Raw genomic sequence first — 22,754 nt, 5'->3', positions numbered from 1 at the left:
AATTGAGTACTTAAAGATGAAGGAAGAGGCAAAAATTACTTAATGAATGGTGATGATAATGCCTATTCTAGTCTGTTCCTGCAGGAGGATTCATTTCCAGCCTGAGCCAGCTTCAGGGAATCTCTGATTGAGAAAGAAAAAGACTCAACTCATTGGACATTCAGAAAGGTTATACAGAATCGAGACCCTTCCTTGATAGCTTCCCTTGAAGGGAGTTGACATAGCAAAAGAGGAAATACCACTATGGCCTTCAGAGCCTCAAAAACACAAGCCAATTTGCTTAGAATGCAAAAAATAAACAAACCCCCTCATTTTCATGTTCTCCCAGGACCCTCCCTAATCCCAGTCCACAACACTAGATGATCTGTAATGACTGTGACATTTTAAATATGATGTTAGAAGGGAGAGGGCATATCAACCATACCATGGGCACTTGCATGGGGCTGGCAGGTGCACCCTCTGTGCCCTAGACCAGGATGCTTCTGCAGCCATGTTTCCAGTGCTTAGCCCCAAAAGGCACGGAACCAATTCCCTGGAAATGGAGGCACTTTCCTCATCAATGTTGGTGTCTCCAGATGGTTTCCAAGTTGGCCATTTCCCAGGCCTTCTAGAACTCCAACTGTGTGACCTGAGCACCTTAGCTCACCTCTCTGAGCCCTAACTTCCTCATTTATAAACTGGTGATGGTAACGACAGACTTCTAAAGGGTTGTTATGAGGGCTGAATGAGATGATGATACAGAAAATTACTTGACAGTAGGGATCTCAGTAGTGTGTGGCCCATGTACGTACTTAATACTTATTTTTTAAAATTAATTTTTTAAACAGAGGATACAGGGAGGGAGGAAGTAGGGAAGGAAGAAGAAAGGACAAACCATAATCATGCAAGACAGGTGCCCTCCTCCAAAGCTGGGACAGCAGAACTGGCATACCAAGCAGGGTACCACTGTGGCATCCCTGGCTAACATGTTAGATCCTGAGACTTGTGCCTTTTTGTACATGGCCCGGAATTCTTTCTGAGTAGCTAACCTTGCCCTTGAGCTTCATCCTCTGCTTCCTGTGAGCATTTCCTGAAGTCTGAGCTCTGAGAAGGGACAGTGGTGTGCACAAAGAAACGTGGCCTTCGTTGGCCTTGCTGGTAATAGGTATAATGGTGCGTCATAGACTGAAGCTTGGGTACCAGCCCTATCTTCCACCACAAAGCTCTTTCACTCCAGTGGTGTTAGCCCACTCCCACCTTGGCTCTCACCCCTGGTAAGTAAAGTCGTTTTAGAGAACATCATACATGGAGTCAAGACATGGAAGTAGTCCTTTATTTTCCCCGAAGATGGTTTGTTCTTTTGATAATCTACAGCTTTATTATACTATATTTTATTTTATTAATGCCAATAGTAGATTGTGTTTTCTCATGATGAAGTTTCTCCTCCCCACCACCTCTGCCACCTCCCACTTTAGACTTTGGCTATAAATAGGAGTTTCTTTGTTCTGTCTCCTCTGGGCAATAATTGGAAACATAAACTGGGAAACACCCTCATGTCTTTCCATGTCTCTTGGTTGTTTCTCCCCAAGCAGACAGTTGCACAAACAAACAGGCTGCTTTGTTTGTGTTTTCTCTGCAGTCACAATTTCTTCCACTAAATGTTTATGCATCCCAGCATCTCAAGAATTTCAGGACCAAGATGGATGGTATGTTAATATTCGTTTGAACATGTGCACTTAATGTGCTTGGTTAATTGGAGTAATTAGTAGTCTTTTCATTCCAAGGCCGTTGCTGAAATTAAAACAGGGCGGTTATTTCTTTTAATGGACTAACTGAAGAATTTTAATTTTGAAAGTGAATCACGACACACAGACATGAAATTCTGCTCTGGGACAGAGGAGGAAGGGACACACATTCTGAGGACCTGGGGGTCTTTAGAAAGTTCCCAGTCCCATTTAAACCCCCCATATTTCCATCTGTTGGTAATCACAATGCCCAAGGTGATACAATTTATCACCCAAACCATGGCACTTTCAAGAATGAAATGGGGTCCCATTACTGATGTCATAGGGACAACAGTTCTAAACAGGGACTGTCCCAGGCAAACCAGGAATATGGTCACTCAACCTCACATGTGTCCAGCTCCTTCCATGGGATATTCACTGTTTGATTATATCAGCTTCTCACCCTCAACCACAAGGCAATGGATCATTCCCACTGAAGAGATCAAGTGACTGAGGCTGAAAAGCTAAGTAACTCACGCCAGGCCTGCCGGGCAGTGAATAAAGCCGTGTTCAACCCCATCCACCACATGGACCCAACATTCTTCTGGCCAGCCAGGAATGACCACAGGGGTAAGTGGTAGCAAGTGAGCATGTGTGGCGGAACAAGAAGCTGGAACGGGAACAGAAGTGTGACAGAGGGAAAAATGGCATGAAGGAGCAGGCAGGATGTCCTGGCAGGAAAGGCTCAGAGGTAATGGCTTGGGCTTCTGAAAGCAGCTGACCTTCTCACGGGGCCTCAAAGAAGCTCTGATTATAAAGGCAACAGCTGTTGTGACCATATTTTCTAGAAGATAATTTTTGACAAATTCCTGGATTGAAAGTGTTAGCCACATGGCAGCGTGGTCTGTGGGCTGTCACGGTCACTCTGCATGTCCCCCTCATCTGCGACGCATCTACCAGGCAGTTCTGATTCTCTCCTTCCTCCCTGCTGCTTCTCCCCACCTCCCACCACTCCTTCTCCCCTCATCGTCCCTGCTCAGCGAAGGCAAACGTACCCTGCTCTGCTTAACCAATTCCCTCTGATACTGGCATTTCTATCTTTACAATTTGGCGGCCCTGTGAAGTTTCCCTTTGTATGCATGTTTCCCTGTTCCTGTGTTCCCAATATTCAGGTATCATCACTCAATAACCATTTGACAGCAGTAATGCTTTTCATATGGAAAGAATTGTTTTTTTATTGATGGCAAATGTTGTGATGAACTTTCATGCCCACTTGGAGCCAGAGGGGCTTTTTATTGGGTGAACCACACTAAGATGTGGTTCCAAGAAATGTCTTTGGAGTGTGGACTGAGATGTACTTTTGGGAACAGGTCTTATGGATGGGGGGAGGGCAGGGAGCCTTTCCCTTTATCAAAATCTCATCAATCAAAACATATAATAGCAACATTATTAATAATCGTACAGTTGCCTCGCACTTGGTATTTTTCCAAGCACTTCCCTGGAACTCTAAAATGAAGGCAAGGCGGCTATTATTATTTCCACGTTACAAGTTAAGCAACATTGTAACAGGACTGACTGGTCCCTTGAGCCAGGAGTCAGTTGATAAACAGCTAAGTGTCCCAGGATACTTTGAGCAGGTGGAAAATCTATCCTGAGCATCATAGATGCTCTCAGAAGATCAGGAGACCTTCCCAGGCTAAATTGTCAAAGTCCTCTATGCTTAGTCCAAATATAAGAGCACAGCCATGATGTCCAGGTAAGGTGCTCCTTGTCTCAATGGCACTTGCAATGCAGTTAAACATCCTGACATATAACCCAGAAGCAGTGGGAAACCATGGGTTATTTAACAACACATGCTGTTAGCTGCTGTTAGTATGATGTGGCAGACAGAATGTGAATGCCATGTATTTTTTTAAAATATTTTATTTGAGAGATCGAGAGAGAGAGAACAAGCCGGTGTTGGGACGGGGGAGGCAGAGGGAGAAGCAGAGTCCCTGCTGAGCAGAGAGCCCAATGCGGGACTCGATCCCAGGACCCTGGGCAGATGCCCAACAGACTGAGCCACCCAGGCGCCCCGTGAATGCCATGTATTGACCATTCCAGGCAAGAGCCAGTCTCCCCTGGACCTAACAAAAGAAGGGCAAACACTGAAACACGAAGGGTCCTGTCCACATTAGCCAATGGACCACAGCCCAAACCTGCACCCCTCAGAAGCCAGCCTTGACACTGGCCTTGATAAAAGAAGAGGATTAGGGGACTTGGAACCCATCTAGGGCTACCAGCATCGCCATTTTATTACTGTGGAAGCTGAAGCTGAAGGGACTGAAGGGACTTGCCCTCGTTAGCCTGGCTAGCCAGGGCAGAGCGGCGCGAAGAACCCAGGCCCTCACAGAGAATGTGGCTCTCCACTCCACCTCCTGCACAGACTCGGGGGATTTTGTAGCTCACCCTGCCTGATTTTTCCTCTTTTCTTCCTCCTTAACCTGTTGGCACTCCCTTATTCCTTGTCTGCAGCTGGTGCTCAGGGACTCACCCGGCTGAGTGAAGAGGAGAACAATTTCCTAGACATTTGGTTTCTCCGTGCCCACTTCACCCTCCTGGCCATTTCCTTCACTCTGAGAAAACAAAGCTCCCTGAGCCGCAGGGCGTGCAAGGAATACCAGAGGTGGTGTGAACCCTAGCAGGCTGCCGTAGTTCACTGCGGAGGCTCGTGCTCAGGGTCCAGCCAGCACAGCTTGAGGGGTATGCTATGAGACGGGTCCTGATAGCTCAGCTTCAAGTCTGTCCTGGTCCCAGACATGCTGGGTTCCCTAGGACTGCATTGGGAGGAAAGGTGTTATTCTGTCTCTAGACCACCACCTTCCATTATTCATGGATGTCCCTCCCCAGCCCCACAGCCTCCTTGCTTGTGTTGCTCCTCAGCTCTTAAGGCAACATTTGGATTCTTGGGAGCTCAGATCTTTTGTCCGTTATGATCTAATGCTCCCTGGCTCATGTTTCAAGGGATGTTTCCCCGCTCACCCTTTTTGTCTTTCTCTACTTCTTCGTCTGCTCTTTCTGCATTGCTTGGCTTATGAAATGTCGTATTTCATTCTAAGTCAAATGCAGCTCCTCTATCAATTCTACTACAGTCCCAGAATATCAAAGAGAGGCTCTAGACTATGATTAGCATCTATAGACTCTAGGATTATAGGAAATTCTGGCCAACGACCCTCTAGCGATTTACCGATGCTACAGGCAATGTTCTTAATGTATATTTCTTAGTTTATATTTCACTTTGCAAACAAAGCAACTCAGAGGGACTTTTCTTTCCCAACTTCCCCAGTATGACTGGAGAAATCAACCATCGGGCACTACCACTGTCACCATTCAATTAATGAGGAATCCAGAGCCACCAGCTGGCACAGTGATGGCAAATAAAGCCCCAGTTTCATAGTTGTTAGAGTCTCAGCTGTTGGACTGGAGGTACAGTTCCACCCACTCCTCTGTCCTTTCAGCACCTGTCACATGTGGGTCTTCCTCAATCCACCTTTTCCAGTCTGGATCCTCCCAGGTTCTCCCAAGGAGGATAGCTTTAGGGTTGTTTCCTTGTATACCCATGGCTGTTGCTCTTCCCGTGGGAGATTTCATGAATTAAGTACCTATCCTGCTCCGGAAACCATGCTAGACACTTTGCATGTATCTTCACACACTCTTGCACATTAGCTCACTTAATCTTCACCGTGACCTTACACAGGAGATAGGAACACTGAGCTCAAAGAGTGTCATGGTTACCCAAGGTCATCGAGGGATCCAAATCCCAATCCCCTCATTTCAACACCTCTCCACGATGCTATCAAGTTTTCTCGGGGAAATGATTTCGGCAAACGGCCTTGACCAAGCACAAGAACTTTTACCATAAGCCAGGTTTTCTCCTCTACCACTGCCTTAGCTCCTTCTTTTTCATCATACTGCGAAAGCTTACAATCAGGCCTCTCCTTTCAGGAACACAGACCTTGTGAACATTTGCAATGACAAGCCAGCACATGCACTCCAATGAACAGAGACAGGCTGGCGTGGAATTATCAGAAACCTGAAACAACAAAGCCTCCAACTCCGGCAAAATAGCCCCAAAGCACCAGCTGCTCCCAGGGCTAGCCGAGAAAAAAGCATTTGTGGTTTCTACTTGCCCTCAGAAAGTATGAGGGGACCAGGATCTCTAGAGATCCCATAGAAAAGGTGCCCAGGCACTTTGCAGAGATGGAAAGAAAATTCGTGGTGGAGACAGCCCACCCCAGCCCGTGAGAGCCCACTGTGGACACAACTCTCGTTTTAGTGATGTCATACTGGTAGCTTGAACTTGGCCATTGTGGAAGTGTTCATACTCAAACTAAAACAGTATCCCCACCCACTGCATCACTTTCTATCTCACCCCCCTTTTTCTTTTATTTACACAAAACTCTTGTCCTACCTGGTCTTAATGTTATCTATTTTATTTCAGGTTTGCTGGTCATCTGTCTTGGTTACTACCTCCAGCATCTAGAACAGTGGATGGTACATATTTTAAATTATATTTAAAAATGAGTGAAAAACTAACTGTTGTTCATATGCTAATCTGACACACATCATACTTGACCAGGTATTGTTGGTTACCTTGTTGGTTTTTTTTAAAGATTTTATTTATTTCAGAGAGGGAGAGCAGGGGTGGTGCGGGGGTGCAGAAGGAGAGAGAGAATCTCAAGCAGACTCCCCACTAAGCACGGAGCCCAACAAAGGGCTTGATCTCATAACCCTGAGACTGTAACCTGAGCCAAAACCAAGAGTCAGACATTCAACCAACTGAACCCCCAGCACCCCTGTTGGTTATCTTTCTATGTAGATCTATCTTCCATCTCACCTAGTTCTGGAAAGTTACTTTTTTAAATTGATTCTCTTTTATTTACCACTTGTCTAAGTGACAGTAAACATAATCATTCTCATTATGAACTAATTTAAAAAGGTAATTTTCCAATTAATAAATATGCACCAGTGTAAACTGTTCTCATGGTAAAATAATTATAGAAGCTGCCAACAACTTTGGAAAGAAAACAAAGGTATTTGTTAGTGGCAAGACCTAATGAAAAATCTGATGGTCCAAACAAGAAAAACTGACAAGCACCCTTCTCCCCACAAGAACCCTGGTAAATTAGTTTTGACTTAATAATTTTGCCTGAGGATAATTTCAGGCGTCATATGCCCAAATTCTCACTGTGGAAAGCATACAATGAGAAAACCTGTGTTGAAATTTTGGCTCTACTGTCTACTGTTTATAGAACCTTCGCCAAGTTGCTTGACCTTTCTGAACCTTTGTTACTTCACCTGTCACGTCATTATCTACCATACTTTGCAAGGCTGCTGCGTTAAATGAGAGTAAGAACAGGAGGGCAGTTTGTAAACTATAAAGTACCATAAAAATATGACCTATTATTTTACCTCTGAAAAAGATTTGGGATAAATCAATGCCTCGAGTACCACTGAAAGTATTAATAAAGCTGACAATGGTGCCAGGTATAAAAAAATGTGGCTCTTCCTCTACGTAGTCTCTCAAGCAGTACTGTGCAGAATTGTCCACAATGATTCAAATACCCTACCCCTCTGCCCTCTAACACAGAAGCCATTAGCCACCTGTGGTTATTGAGCGCTTGAAATATGGCTAGCATGTCTGGGGAACTGCATTTTACATTTATTTAATTTTGTTTCATTTTATTTAAACAGTCAAGTGTGGCTGGGGGCTACCCTATTGGACAGCACAGCTCTAAGGCATTTCTTCAAATCCGTTTTGCAGAACACTCCCTCTTGGCCCTAACTGTGAAGGGATTGGGTTTTGCAAGCATCAAGAAGCCTGGTGATAGAAACCTCATGGTTTCCAGCACAGGAGAAAGTGTGGAATGGAGTGAAGACTGGAGGACAACAACATGCTGATTTTGGAAAAGCAAACAGGCCCTGTCCTTTTGGGGATTCCAGTGCCCCTTTCTATTTGCTGTGTGACCTTAGAAAAGATATTTAACTTCTCTGAGCCTCAGTCTTTTAATTGTAAAGTAGGAACCATAATGCCTACTTCACAGGAGTATGGCAAGGATGAAATGAGAGAGGTTCGTCATCCAAAGTTGACTAACACTGTTGCCAGCCCAGAACAAAACTCTGAACTGTCGGGAGCACAAGCACATGGGGGAGAGGTGGGAAAGTGTGCTGATTCGCATTTCTGGCCTCAGACCATACCATGGCTGGGTTGCCAGGCGTGAGCGGGGCATCACTGGAGCTCTGCTCAGCCTCCAGCAGCCCCGGGCTGGCACGCACCCAGCCTCCCTCCCTTCATTCAGGCCTCCTGAATGCCCTGACCTCACCCAGCATTTTGCTCTGAAGATCTCTGAGGGCTTCAAAGACTCCTCTTTGGACTCAATACAAACGATGTTCCTTCTGGATATGTACACAGGTGGGGGGAAGGCTGGAGGGTGAGGCCCAAACACCTCTTAAAGGAGGGCTACAACTCCCTTTGCTCAGCTCGGGGGGGCAGATTTTCCCCGCACTGACGTTTCCTCTGCTGTCAGTGGGGAAAAAAATAAAAATGCAAAGTCTAGTTCATTGCCACACTGGCCCCCAGGTGAAGGCTTCAGTGTCCCCTGGGACAGTCCCCTCCTGTTAAAACGCAGGTGCTCTTGTCCCACGGCCCCGGTGTTGCAGAAGAAAATGTTAAGCAAACTGCTTAAAAAGCATACTTTCCCAGGATTAGGCAAGATGGTCCCATGTTTCATCAAGTGTCCCAATCTCACTTCTTAGACTGACTTTCTTTTCCAGAAATGGCACCCAATTCCTTTAGATGGTGGGAAGTCAGCCTCCAGAAAGCACGATCTCCAGATGGGAGGTCTTAACAACATGGCTGCCTATTCTTTGAGATTCATGCCCAAGAGTGGGGCCCCCTCCTTGAATCTGGGTGGGCTCCTGAACACTTGGACCAATAGAAGATGGTGAAGGTGACGCTATGTGACCTCTGAGGCTCTGTTGACAGAGGCCAGGCAGCCCCCACCAGGTCAGTGGGGACCCTTGTTCTCTGAGCCCAGCACCCAAGCTAGAAGCCTAACTACCCCAAGGCCAGCACGCTAGAGACCCACACAGATGTCCCCCAGGAGACAATCCCAGTGAAGGCCATCCAGGCATCTGGCCTGGATGACAGAGCAGAGACACCCCGGCCTTTCAAGCCTTCCCAGCAGAGGCCACACACATCTGCAGTGGAGACCTGCTGTGTCCGCTCTGCACAATCCGTGAGCATAATCAAATGTTGCTCCCTTGCACCGCTGGGTTTGGGGGTGATGTTGCTCGGTAATAGAGGATGGGGCTCCAGTTCTGTGTTCCCCAGAGCCCCAAGCCTCCTGACTGCCCAGCTCCAGGAAATTGAACTCCACAGACCGAAATGTCATGACTCTGATCTTTACAATAACTTTTTTAAGTGGAAAAAAATTGATAGAGGAGCAAGGACTTAATAATGTGATTTCAGGAGATGGTTTTATTCAAAGAATTTTGCGTAGAACTTGTGCGTGGTGCGTTAGGTTTTTTGGCGGCTTTGTTGTTTGTCCTGTTATGTTGTAATGTGCTGCTAGCATTTTCTGATCGCCCCTATGTTCTTCAAGGTCATGTGTACTCTACCCAAGAATAAAGGCAAAAGTGGCCATTTTTAGTTGCACTGTGGCTGTGAGGAAAAGTTCTCTATGTCCTTGGAGGGGCTTGAACGTTGATGGGGCAGAAGGGAGAGCTCTGAGCAGACAGGGGGACAGAGGGACTCACAGACATGTTGCTTACACTTAGACGAGTCACTTTAACATTTCCAGGCCTCAGCTGGGTCATGCACAAATGGGATTCAATGATGTCTAGGATTCATTTTCTAACATTTTATAGAGGAAGAAGTTCGTGCTTATTAAGTGTTTACCCTGTGGCAAGAAGCATGCTAGGCCTTCTATTTATTTTATTTAATCATCAAAAAAATTTTTTTCCTGAGAACCAGCGTCCCCATTTTGTACATGAGGAAACCATGTCCATGGAATTGTCAGAAGCTGGGAGGTGGAGGGGTGCAATTCCAGAATCCACAAGTCTCCCCCCCAGGGAATGCTCACACCCCTCTGTGCCCCCACAGTGCTTCCCACACCTTGTGCCCAGAGGCCGAGAGTCTGGTTCTTCAGTCTCTAATCCTCCCCAGTGCAGAGGGAGGGTCCCCACTGCATTCCTTTGTACTGTCATCAGCAGCTTCGAGTGGCAGGAAACAATACCCTCTTTCTCTGCTTTCCTGGAAGGGTGGCTCTTGGACCCTGCTGAGTCTCAGTGGCAACCAGGGCTGCCCTCCCAGCCCGACTGCCCCCAGGTACCCTGGGAAAGTCTGGAGGAATCCTGCCACCCAACTCTCCCATGCAGATCTCAAAACTTGAGCTGGTGTGAGCTTCTATTTTCCCTTTAACAAGAGTCCCTCAATTCCAGTATATTTGACATACACCTGACCCATCCCAGCACTAGAGAAGTGTGGATGAAGAGGGGTCTGCCTGTGTGGAGATGCCTCGTGCCCCCAAATCTCCTCTCAAACTCCTGGTACTGGTGCCTAAAATAACTGCCAAGGGTTGACAAAGGCCCACTGCCATTGGCCCTGTGAGGGACCATCAAGAACCGGGAAATCTAAGAGGGATGATTGCAGAGCAGATAGGATCACAAGCATCAAAGCCAGACGGGTTGTGCGTCAGCTACATGTGGTTGTTTGATGACAACTGAACATCTTTTGCCTCTTCTCCTCTTAAGAGCTGGGGGTCTATTTCCATTCCCCTTGACTCTGGGCTGGCCCCTGTGACTGGCTTTGACCAACAGAACACAATGGAAGCAACCCTGCCCATCCGCCCCTCTAAGGCAGACCCTCAGCGATGCGCGGTTTCCACTTGTGTGCTTCTTCTAAGAGCTCGGGGAAGACTCTGCCTACCCTTGGACTGCCATGCTGTGAGGAAGCCCAAGCTACCCTCCAGAGCCGCTCTGTGGAGCCCCACCTGCTTTCCTGACCCACAGAACCAGGAGCAATAAAATGGCTGTTGTCTAAATCACTAAGTTGTGGCGCAGTTTGTTAGGCAGAGACAGATAACCAAAAGAGTATGACAGTTAGAGCACTGACCTCGTGGTGCACACAACAGAAGCTAGCCCCACCTGCTGCCCTGCACAGCTGGGTCAGGACGAATGGTAAGGAGTCCTCGTAAGGGAGGGGGCTCTGGGGTTTCAGAGACTATGAGAGTTGCACGAGTGAAAGGGCAGGGTGTGGGCAGAGAAAATTCTATAAGATCCTTTTACTCCACAGGCCTCTGGAAAAATGCCCCAAACACTGACAGGACTTCTCAATTATTCTCACTCTAGTCACCTGACTATAGAAAGTAAACCCTAAATCTGGCCCAAAGTAACCTACTACAAGTAGAAGATTTCTCCAAAGTCTTGTTTTAGCTTTATAACTCTTTTGAATTTTGTATTGAATTCCATAATTTATTCATCTGCATTTTTATCTCAAAATATGTCAGAAAGCCTGGGTGGCTCAGTCAGGTAAGCATCTGTCTTTGGCTCAGGTCATGCCAGGTCCTGGGATTGAGCCCCATGTCCAGTTCCCCGCTCAGCAGGGAGTCTGCTTCTCCCTCTCTCTCTGCTCCTCCCCCTGCTCATGCTCTCTTTCTCTCTCTCTCTCTCAAATAAATAAATATGATATTTTTTTTAAATGGTTGAAATTACTTACCAGTTAAATGACTTCACTTCACCCCAAACTCTTCAAGAAAATGAGACCTGGGACTCTGTGCAGCCCCAGAATACACAGGCACCCTGAGGGAATATCAGGCTTACCCACCTGCTGAGGCTGAAGATTTGGGACTTTCCTTTCAAGATCTAGTCACACATCTTCAGTAGGCAGATCTGGCCCCTGCGTTCCCCCTCTTCTATCCCATTCTCTGCTATGAGCTGCCCCTATGGTCACAAGGGACCCAATCCTGGAGAGGATTGGCTTAAGTTTCAGTCTTCATTTGGAGGGAGACTTCAGGGTCTCCAAATGAAGGCTGAAAACTTAAGTCACATGACAATCTAGTTCTTCTATCTCTGACCCACGTTTCAGGTCGGCCTCTCACAGTATTTGGAAAGCCACCCAAAGCAATTCCAGCCTTGCCCAACATCCTCAAATGCTCCCCAAACTGCCTTTTTTTTTCTTAGACAGACAAGTCACACACGCGCGCACACACACACACACACACATACACACACACATCTACACAGCCTGTGTAGATACGTTGACGCTTGGAAGCAAAATAGAGGAAAGCTTTTATTATTGTTTGCCATTTGAAAATGATTATCCTGCAGGATGATGTGGATTGAAGGAGACAGCTTGCAGTTAGCATCCCGGCAAGAGCTCCCTTTCTAGACCTGGGTGAGCCTCCACCACCTCCCAGCTTCCCGAGTGGGGACTGCCTGGTGCCAGACTTGGATGCCTACCAACACAAATTAAAGGAAGAAAATGCCTCCTAGACGGAGGCGGGCCGGGGGAGTGAGAATGCTGAGAATTTTAAAGGGATCATCACCTCAGCAGGAGACCGACACTCAGCCTCAGAGAGAACAGCTCCCCTAACAGATGCTCCAGTTCAGAGAGTCTCCGGTTCTGGGGACCCTGTGCTCCCAGACGCCCCGTCTCTCCTGTTCCCCGCCCCTCCCCACCAGAAACACTCTCCATCCTCCTCGCCTTTCCAGAAACACAGCCGAACCTTATTTAAAATCATGAAGCCCTAAAATGACGCTCTGTGGGAACCGAGCTAACCAACTTGTACTCAAACATGAACCTGGAGGTGGGGACAGGGAGCCACCGCCTAACGGGTACAAGGCTTCCGTCTGGGGTGATGACATGTAGCATTGTACAACACTGAGCGTGTGCAGAGAGACCACGGATAGGGCCCTTTAAAATGGTTAATTTTATGTTATGTGAATTTCACCTCGATTCAAAGAAAAAAAAAAAGCTTTCCCAAAAAAGGGTCAACACTTCCAGAATCCTGTCGACCAAACTACATTTGACACTGGACATCAGTCTCCTCATTTGCTGGTGGGAGGCTGTGCAAAAAGAAGGGGTTCTGTCTTGCGACGATTGTTCCAGCTCCCAGCAGGACAAGGATCTCAGATGGTCTGAGGACAGAGAGAAAGTAAGATCAGCAAGCTGCCCTGTAGGCTAAAATTAAGTGACCTTCCATGATCTGGACTTGGCAAGCGACTGAACTTCTCTTATGTCCCTCCTTTGTGAGCTCAAAATTGTCTTATGAGACTCCTGAGTGGAGCTTATAAAAGGGATTCTAATACTCTGGCCAAATCCAGGGAGCCATACATTTGAATCCTATAACTTCATTTCTTTCTCAGCCACCAGCTGGCAGTCTCCAGCAAGTCCCGACGTCAGGCAATGCCGGGTTTTCCTAATATACGATTTTAATCTTCAACAGCCCTTGCCAATTCAAAATAAAGAGAAGAGAGAATTCTGGGAGCATATGCCCTACAAATTTAAAAAGAAAATGAAAGTGGTCTCATCTTGTACTTCAACAAGTTGATTTGATATTTAGAAAATGATCCTTTGGGCCAAAAAATATTTTTACGTTGTGTGTCTCTATAAATAACTCCCCCCCCCTTTTTAATAGAAAGCACATCGCTGGTATCTAAAACCAAACGTGGTTTTGATTGAACCAGACTTACATTTCTATCTGAAGTTCATTTGCTAACAATAGAACTGGCTTTCCCATTTGCCAACATCAATGTTGACCTGTTTTCACCTAAATTTTATAGATGTCAGAAAAAGAAACTGTTCACTGCTCAGTGGCCTACCCTGGCCTTTTTCAGCCACACTTGCTTGCATTTTTGCAGCTCCTTTAAATTCCCCTTGTCACAAAAACTAACAATAAGGTCAAGTATTTCAGTAAGAAATATTGAATTATTATCCAACTTTGTCAAACAGCCAAGAGCCTGCAAAAGCTAACCACGAACTGGAGAAGAGAGAGGCTTAACCTCAGGCCTCCCAGCCCTGCCTTCATTGCACGGGGAAGGATTTTTGGCACGGGGGGGCACCGGGAGGACTGGGAGGAAGGGGGGAGGGCGGGCGGGTGGAGTGGGAACTCGACAGCTCACAATCACGTCCAAGCTCCCGTCCCTCAGGAGGGTCTCGTTGCGCTTGTTTGCTGCTGCCGTGAGCCAGCTTTGATTTTTCTTGGAGAGGGCTCCAGGCACCCTAGTATCTCAGCCATGCCAACACCACGAGGCTGCTGACCTCTCCTGATCCCCCGGCCATATCCCTGTCCATCAAGGCTAATTTCTATGACAACATAAACTCCACTGTGTAGCCAATAAACCCAAACCCGATGGAAGCTGATGTGGCCAGGACGGAGAATGACAAACTGGAAAGATATCAGGGCTGGAAATAGAACTCATTTTGCCAGCCAGGGGCTTGGGAGGGGTAGAGATGGATTTATGTGCATGTGCGTGTGTTTTATGTGTCCTAATAACCCTAATAAAGATTCCATTAATCAATAAACCACCGCTTGCAGAGACGGAAATAAATGCTGGGCTCCTCAAGTGAGCTTCAGGTAGAACCAGAACTCTTCTACATTTCATTCTAACCTGTGGTGGTGGAGGACAGGAAGAACCCTCTGTTACCTCAAAGCGTCTGTCTGGAGAAGGTATTTGGCCAAGAGAAAGGGGGAGAGCAAGAGTGAGAGAGAGAGAGAAAGAGAGATTAAGAAAAGGAGGATTGGCTTTTAGCTCGACAAGGAAGAGCAGCCTACAAGAAGGCAGCAGTGGCCCCCAGGATGGGATGTGAGGGATCTCGAAAAAGCTTCCCAAGGAAGGTTTCTGCCCTTCGAGCAGAGTATGTGGCTTTGGAAGTGAGGTTCAAGGTTCCCTTGAAATGCAAATACACTGACTGCTCAAAGGTGAGGGTCAGGGCAAGTTCATTTATAAAAGGGGAGGTCCACAGTGCAGGGTTAGTTGGTGTGGCCTTGGGGAGAGAGACAGGGCCAAGGGCCGGCCTCCAAAGGAGATGGCTGGAGGTGTGGGTGGAGAAGACCACAAGATCCTGCTTTAAAGTTTAGCATAGGGTCAGTCACAGTCCTAGCTCTCACTCCTTTCTTTGAGTATGTGACCATCCAGAACATAAACTTAATCCCACCCATTTGTACTTGTCACCCTTCCCTATTGAATGCCAACAGGCCCTATGTACCAAAGTCACCCTCACTCATCCAGACTCCACTGCACATGGTCGTTGGTGGTGAATAAGCAGTTAGATAAAATGTACCTACACTCTGAAAGTTTGATATCTTATGCAGTCACTTCTCATCATTTTGTAAAGCTTTTTTAGTGGTGGACAGGCAAAGGGAGAGAGAGGGAGAGAATCCCAAGCAGACTCCACGTCCAACATGGAGCTCACGTAGGGCTCAATCTCACGACCTTGAGATCATGACCTGAGCAGAAACCAAGAGTCAGACGCTTAACCGAATGAGCCACATTGAGCCCTCTCAACATTTTTATGACTCATACCCCACAAAGGCTCCGACACCGCTCACCCCAAACCACGCCCCACCACCAAATCTAACCTCTTTGAGAATCCCTCTTGCTCATCGTCAGAGTAGAAGTGTGATAGGGCATGCTAAGGAACACCAGAGAGCCCAGGGGCACTATCTCATTCTTTGTCTCTCTGGAGAACTGTCAGCGGGATCTCCATGGTGGGAGGGGGTGGTCTGCCTACTTCCAGGGTGGATGTGGGGCCAAAACCCGCAAGGCTGCAGACCCAAAAAGACCAAGAATTACTCATCCTTCCAGATCAGCTCAAGTGTCATCTTCCTGCTTGGCCAGGAGTCACTACCTCCTTTTGGGGGGGCGGGGGAGAGGGTGGGAAGCCAGGCTTCCATTCACATCTCTACAGTGGCACCGCTCCATTCTACTGTCACTTAAGAGTTTATCTTTCTGTCTCTCTGAGAAGGTGGTGAGCTTCTTGAGGATAGGGATATGTCTCACTCATTTTCATTTCTATCATTTCCAATGGTTATTGCATGAATAAAAACGCAGCCCCTCCCTGAAGATCAGATGACAGTTGCCGATGGTGAGGCAAAGCAACGATGCTCTCTCACCATTCTCTCCAGCAAGGGATGGAGTGAGGCCACCAGTTCTCCCTCCTCTCAGCCCTCCGCCTCCTCCTGCCCTGCACATGGCTTGTGCTGCCATCGCCTAACACAATATGGTTATGTCTACCCTGAATCAGGGGTCAGATGGTGAACCACTCAGTTTTGTCCGCTAACATGATACCGAGACCTGTGTGCGCCATCATTTCCCCATTGGCATGGGATTTCCTTTTGTAGCTTGCAAAGAGGAGAGAGGTCGGTTGTAGGGAACTCAATAAGCAAATAAAAGGTAAAATTGAGATGAAAATTCTCTCTTTCTTCAAGATTAGCTGCCATGCTTTCATTTGTTGAGAGGCCTCGGATACCATGTTAAGGAAGTCAAGAGTGTGGCCCCATCCCTACAGTCAGACCATGAAACAGCAAAGAGAAAGACCCTGACCACAACAAGGCCAGGACCTCCTTCCTTTACTTGTCTACTTGTCCACTAAAGGGATAGGTCATCTTTGTCCAGGAAGGAACGGCATGGATGTTCTTAGCCTTAATGCTCCACTCACCAAGTCAGGCCTGGTGTACAAATTTATTGTTTTTTTGTTTTTGAAATAATATATAACAGGTGTCTTTCAATATGGTTAGCTGGAGCATGGTATGGAATCAGTATGCTGGAAGTTTATTTACATGAGTATACGAAGTTTTTAACAGAATCAGCTTGCCTGAGTTTCTATCAAGTGAAAATCGGTTCATAAAAACTAGAAAAGTAATGAAGCATTGGGGCTTCATGAAGGAATACACTGCCATCATAAAGGAGCAAAGATTCTTCAGAGAATGAGGATGGGAGCTGCTCAAAAGTAGAGGTTCAACACTTGGCTTCCCCTCTTCAATTTCAGGGTGACCTCGCGTAAGTGATCTGACCTCTCTGGGATTCCGTCTCTTCACCCTCTACAAAATGGTCAGTTTTGCCAATTCTGTGAGAAACAATGGACCTCATTCTCTCTTAATGCTAGGCAGACTCTAGCGGCACCTCTTAAAACTGCTCATAATTTCTGTGTTCTAGAAACCACTCCTCATCTACAGGTAAGAGTTACTACATACTCTCTTAACATGCCATCTAGCAGGTAATATATTATTGTCCACTATTAAGGAGGAGGTCAAGAGAGGTTAAGTGGCCTGTTCAAGGTCACATATTTAGTCCGTAGGGGTTAAGGATCTGGAACCCAGATCTTTTTGCCACTCTCTGCTTCCCCCTTTCAAAACATACCTCAATCCCTCCACGCATGGTTGGCCGCGCGGCTGTTACGGCGAGGAAGAGAAAATGGAAGAGCGGCCCCTCTCCCTTTGCCTGTATGAAAATCACCCACTCTTTAAACACCAAGCCTCCCATATATTGTGGTGGAAATGAAAGGCTTGTATGACTAAATATAGATGCCAAGTGCCTTATAAATACGTTGAGTATTTTCGGAAATGAGAAATGGGAAATGAAATTGGCTATAAGCAGAAATCAAAACCATCTAAATTCTCTCTAGAAACCAATTGCTAACTTTTTAATCTCTGTTGTTGGTAATCTGAAGCTCTCACGAATTTGCTTCCATAAAGAGGTCCTGACAAACACCTCTTATTGGGAGGCATTAAATTAAACAAAGATGTCTTCCTATATGCTTTTTTTTTTTAAATAAAGATTTTATTTATTTGACAGAGAGAGAGATCACAAGTAGGCAGAGAGGCAGGCAGAGAGAGAGCAGGGGAAGTAGGCTGCCTGCTGAACAGAGAGCCTGATGCGGGGCTCAATCCCAGGACCCTGAGATCATGACCTGAGCTGAAAGCAGAGGCTTAACCCACTGAGCCACCCAAGCACCCCGTTCTGATATGCTTTTTAGTGGAGGGGAGCCTGCCAGCCTATTGCTCTGCCCATTGTAGGGGTTCAATAAATATTTGCAAAAATGAAGCAGAGTGGCAACAGGGAGAGAGGTCACTTCTGTTCTCTGGGATTTCAATAAAATGGGATATCAATTTCACATCAGGTGGACTTAAGGAAATAGTCTGTAAAATGCTTTAAGAAAGTTGGAGAAGCTTTGCGCAGTGGCAGTATCGTAGCCAATGAGGTTTATCCGAGGCGCGATTATTGCTAAGAAAGTTGGAGAAGCCCCACCTATTCAGCAAAAGAGACTGAAGTAATGTAGGGCTGGGAGCAAGGATGCCCCCTTCCCAGGATCCTCCAGGCTGGACACATGTGTGCAAAGCTTGGCACACACCAGCATCCTATCTCAGGCTGCAGCTGGGTTTCCTCAAGCCTTGGGCCTCCGATCAGCTGTCTCCATTACACAGCATTGCCTCTTAATGATGCCAGTTCAGATATGGGAGCCCTCAGTGCTGCCCCTTTGTCAGGTGGTGAGACAGACGCCAAAGCCACTCCTGGAAAGGTAAGAGTTGATGCTGACAGAAATTTCTTGGCCTGGATCTTTCTCCCATTACGTGAAGCCAATACTGCCGATTTAAGTTCCATAATACCTTTTATCCGTAGCTCAGTTGGTTAAGTGTACACCTCTTGATTTTGGCTCAGGTCATGATCTCTGGGTTGTGAGACTGAGCCCCACACCAGGCTCCATGAGGTGTGTGGAACCTGCTTAAGATTCTCTCTCTCCCCTGTCCTCCCCCACTTACACTCTCCTGTGCTTTCTCTCTCTCTCTTAAAATTTACTCTCTCAAAGAGTGACATTTTTTAAACCGTTTAAATAATGGTTCTTTTAAAAAGACTTTTATTTATTTATTTGGGGGGGGTGGGCAGAGGGAGAGGGAGAAGCAGACTCCCTGCTGAGCAAGGAGCCTGAGGCGGAGCTTCGTCTCTGGACCCCAAGATTATGACCCAAGCCAAAGGCAGATGCTTAACTGACTGAGCCACCTAAAATAATAGTTTCTAAAAAGTTATTCCACTTGGTGCTCCAGCTCTTTGGTGATTCACCCGATCTGAAAATTTTATTTATGCTTTTTAATATAATTGTCTTAATTATGATGAGTAATAATAATGGGTACCGTCTATCTATTATGTGCTAGGCATTTTCTTATCTCGTTAACTCATTTAATTCTCATTATGTGGATGATAACTGAGATGGCATGTCAAGTTTTAGCTTAGGAACGTAGTCTTTGGAATTGGGCAGATGGAGGCTTGAGTTTTCATAGTTGTATAACCCTGGGACAGTCTGATTCTCGGTCTCCTCATCCAAAACAGAGGGATAAAAACAGTACTAACTTCTTCACAGGCTCCTGGGAAGTCTGACACAAGGCACGTGAAATACCAATCGAAGCACCAGGCTTATAGTCAAGTGTACAGTGTAAATTAAATATTGAGTCTTACTGTTATTACTTGATCCTGCCACCAGTACCAAATCCAACTTTTCCCCCAAACGGAAATTAAAAGAATGGCCTTCAGTGCCATCCTAAGGGGGAAGGAGGTAAATTATCTGCTTCCATTCCTTTCTCCCCAGGATGTTCATCTCAGGGAGGCTGGGGCCAAGTGAACCTCGAGGACAGTTAGGGAAGAAGAAATCAGTGAGGAAGGGGGAGCTAGCATGCCCCTTTGTGAATCACAGGGGAGGGCTCAGGAGGGTGGTGTCAAGAGGCCAGGGGAGCAAAGGGACTTTCTAGAACTACAATGTGCCTCTCCACCTGCTCCCCGCAGCCCTTCCTTCTCTCTCCCTCACTCTCCTGCAGGCCTGCAGGCAAGGCCCCAGAGAGAGATGGTCAGAGGGCGCTGTGTGGACCCCTCACTCAGGGCACCCCTGCTTTCTCACGGAAGCCACCTCAGGCCAGCAGCGCAAGGACTGGTCTCTGCCTGCTTTGGTCAGTGGGCCCCTCCACCAGCCCCCACAGCGCCTCTGGCTCTGGCAGCTCCCTGGGAGAGAAGAAAGCAGCATCTTACATGTGTGGCATATTCTAAAACAAAATAATAACCAAGAGGTTTTATAGACTCTGACAGGGGGAAGAAGGGAGTGAAAAAGATGGAACAAAGATGCCATTTTAAAGTTATTGGCTCATGTTCAGGATTTCACTATTTTCTATGGCAAGGAGCAAGTAAAAAATTCCTCCTATTGATGCGTATTTTTCTACAGTCATGAAAGCCAAAGGGCTCGGGGCTTCCGACTTCCCCTCTGGGGGAACCTGCGAGCCAGTCCTCTGGCTTGCTCAGGCGAGGGCCGGCTGGCGGAGGCAGGAGGCCCCGGAGGCCCCCAGCGAGCGGCTCCGATGAGGAACGGGTGCAGGAGGAACACACTGTGTTTTCAGCCTGGGTTCTGTGATCTTTCTGCCAAACAGGGGTTTACAAAGCAAAAACCTCCAGAGACTTCTCATACTTTCTGGCTTATTCTCCTGGTGTTCATCTTAACAGGAATCAGCTGTTTGCCTTCTCACTTATACAGCACGTTGCCGAGGAGAATTTAGCATCTGGTCTGGCTATTATTAAAAACAAGAACATCCTGCTCTGTTGGGAGAACAGCACCACTGGCAATAAAAGGACAGAGATCATTTGCATTCAGGATTCCAGAGATGTATCGCAGTTCAATATCTGCTCTCCCTCCTCCCCCCACCGCTTTTCCAAATTTCCCCGACGCATCCATCATTTGCCTTGAGGTTCCCTCCTCTTTTCCCTGAACCAGAGACCAAGAGTGGGCTTCTTCCTCACCCTGGGAGGCAGGGAGCCCGGGAGCAGTTCAAACACTGATCTGCTCCTGCCGTGTGATAAAACTGAACTACCAGAGGAGGTGTTTTTTTTTTTTTACAACTGCGGAAATGAAAAAGTAAACATGACTTGGACGGCCCTGGTAGTTAGGTTCCAGCTTTTTGTTGTTGTTTGCGCCTTTTTTCTTTTTTTAAGCATCGGGCTGGGAGCTGGGAGCCTGAAGGAACCATATAATATGAAAAAACCTGGGGAGGTTTTATTAGCCAATAAAAAAAACTGAGTTCCTATTAACCACTTAACTCCTTGAGAAAGTTCCACACTCGCCTCCCTCCCGGTCCTCCTCGCTCCCTCTCGTGCCCACAAGACAGGAAAGTGGGCCCCTCCATCTTGCCCGGCACAACCTAGGAGCACAGAGTAGGTTCCAGAAGCCATGGTGGAGGATCACGCTCAGTGATAATCTCTGCCCTTCTCATCTGTGAAAACCACTAATAAGAAGATCTTGATAAGGACTCACACTCCCTACGCTCCCCCCCCCCCCAAAAAAAATCCGCACACAAAAAAGCTCTTGAAGCACACATGGCTGAGGAGAAGAAAGGTCAGGGTGACTTTCAAGACTGAAATATGAAATGAGTGTTAGAGAAGACAGAATGGGGCTGAGGTGTCCCCACTACCCCCGCCCCGAAGATGTCAGGATGCCACAGAAGGCTCCTCTGCTTTGGGAGCGGGGGGAGCAAAAGAATTCAGGGAAACTCAGAAACAGAAACTGAAACTCGCCTGAGCTGTTGCTCTGTCAGAGGGGTGGATGGAATTCTAAAAAAAAAAATAAATAAATGACCTCATTTAGGAAGGAAATGATGTCGAAGGAGATTTAAACATAAAACCGTTGTATTAATTCTCCCACGATGATGCGTGTGGCGGGTTTCGTTGCTAGCTTTCTTGTTTCTTTTCGAGGAATCAATTCGCACGTTTACATCAGTCCATCATGCAGCTGGGAGTTCCCGGTACTCCTCTCCCTCAAAGCCACCGGATCCTGACTGCCTCACTCCACACAGCCTGCTGTATCCCGCTTCCGTTTTCCACATCCCAGCTCACTCTGATACTTCAGCTTCTCCAGGAGAAATGTCTCAGGCCTAAGGAGTACAGGCCACCTGAGACCCCATTACTAATTTTGGGTTCTGGTCTCATTTAATGTTGTGCAGACAAAACTACTTCTTGAGGGGCTTGTGTGGAAGAACCTTTTGCTTGCCCCCCAGATTTCCACCTCAGTTTTTTTTTTTTTCTTTTACCATTTTGCTGTATGGTCTTGGTTTCTTTATAAAAATGAAGGGGACAGGGTGGGTGAGCAATTCTTCCCTTTTCCTTACTGGCTACAGAGTGGCACAGAATGACCTTGGGTGGGGGTGGGGGGGAAGCCATCAAGTTGTGAGCTGTGTTGGCTAAAAACAGAAAGCAGGTTTTCCAGAAAACCTCACTAAGTGGCCAGACATCATTGCCACGAAATAAGAAAACAAAACAAAATAAGTTTTAGCAAAAGTTAAGTGGGCTTCCAGAAACTTGATCCTTCTGCTTTCCAACGAGTGATGCATGTCTCAACAGCAGGGCCAGTCGCGTCACAAAAAAAGCTCTTAAATAAAAGCTTCACAAAAATAACAACCCCTTCTTAAATGTCAGCTTCAGGGTACTCCCGACATTTCAGGGAACATCCGGTGTCCCTTGTTCTGTCTAAATAACCTATACGGAGAAGAATTGCTTCTTCACCACTTATGGAATGAGGTACTCTTTTGTAGGATTTGCAAGAAAAACACCTGAGACAAGTAAACGCTGTATGGAGTATATGTGCGTGTACGTGTGTGCGTGTGCGCGCTTCAGTTTTCCCTGAATGGTTGCTCAGTCATCCCTTTCCATCCCTCTACGTCCTCGCTACCTCCCTTGAGGGACACGCATGCGCACAGCCCTCAGTGTAGTTCCCTTTTCTTCTGTGGTGGACCCTGTTTTTTGTTACATTCATAACTGAATTCATAGCTTCTTAACATCTTCACTTCCAAGGCCTCCCAGCTGAGTACCATCTACTGGGAAGTCACCAAGAGACCGATCAGGGTACCCAGAAATGGAGACAAGGAGGAGAGAGATTCCCTTGCCTTTGCTCAGAGCTCAGAATTCAAATACAGAGCATCTGCTCTCCATGCATTGGTTCCTACCTGGCCTCCCTTAGCATCTTCTGCAGTCCTGAAGGGAGAA

At 46.9% G+C, this 22,754-nt stretch overlaps 1 protein-coding gene and 1 pseudogene across 3 annotated transcripts in view; one reads left to right on the top strand and one right to left on the bottom strand.

Moving 5' to 3' along the window:
- The window catches only part of RUNX2 (RUNX family transcription factor 2), a 224,174-nt gene that overhangs the window by 77,615 nt on the left and 123,805 nt on the right, over positions 1-22,754 (bottom strand). The window contains exon 6 of one of the 3 annotated variants that reach the window (XM_045071046.1): positions 1,322-1,770. The exons of the other annotated variants lie outside the window; for them this stretch is intronic. Within the exon in view, the coding sequence (XP_044926981.1) occupies positions 1,754-1,770 (17 nt within the window). The 3' untranslated portion in view covers positions 1,322-1,753. Of the gene's footprint in view, positions 1-1,321; positions 1,771-22,754 lie in introns of those variants that run through there. 3 annotated transcript variants of the gene reach the window in all.
- On the top strand, positions 17,913-18,034 carry LOC123389535 (annotated as a pseudogene).

The sequence above is a fragment of the Mustela putorius genome, unplaced genomic scaffold (genome assembly GCF_011764305.1).
Source record: "Mustela putorius furo isolate JIRA1106 unplaced genomic scaffold, ASM1176430v1.1 tig00003983_pilon_pilon_pilon, whole genome shotgun sequence".
Lineage (NCBI taxonomy): Eukaryota > Metazoa > Chordata > Mammalia > Carnivora > Mustelidae > Mustela > Mustela putorius.
Note: the sequence above shows the minus strand (reverse complement) of the source record. Positions and strands in the feature narration are given on the sequence as shown.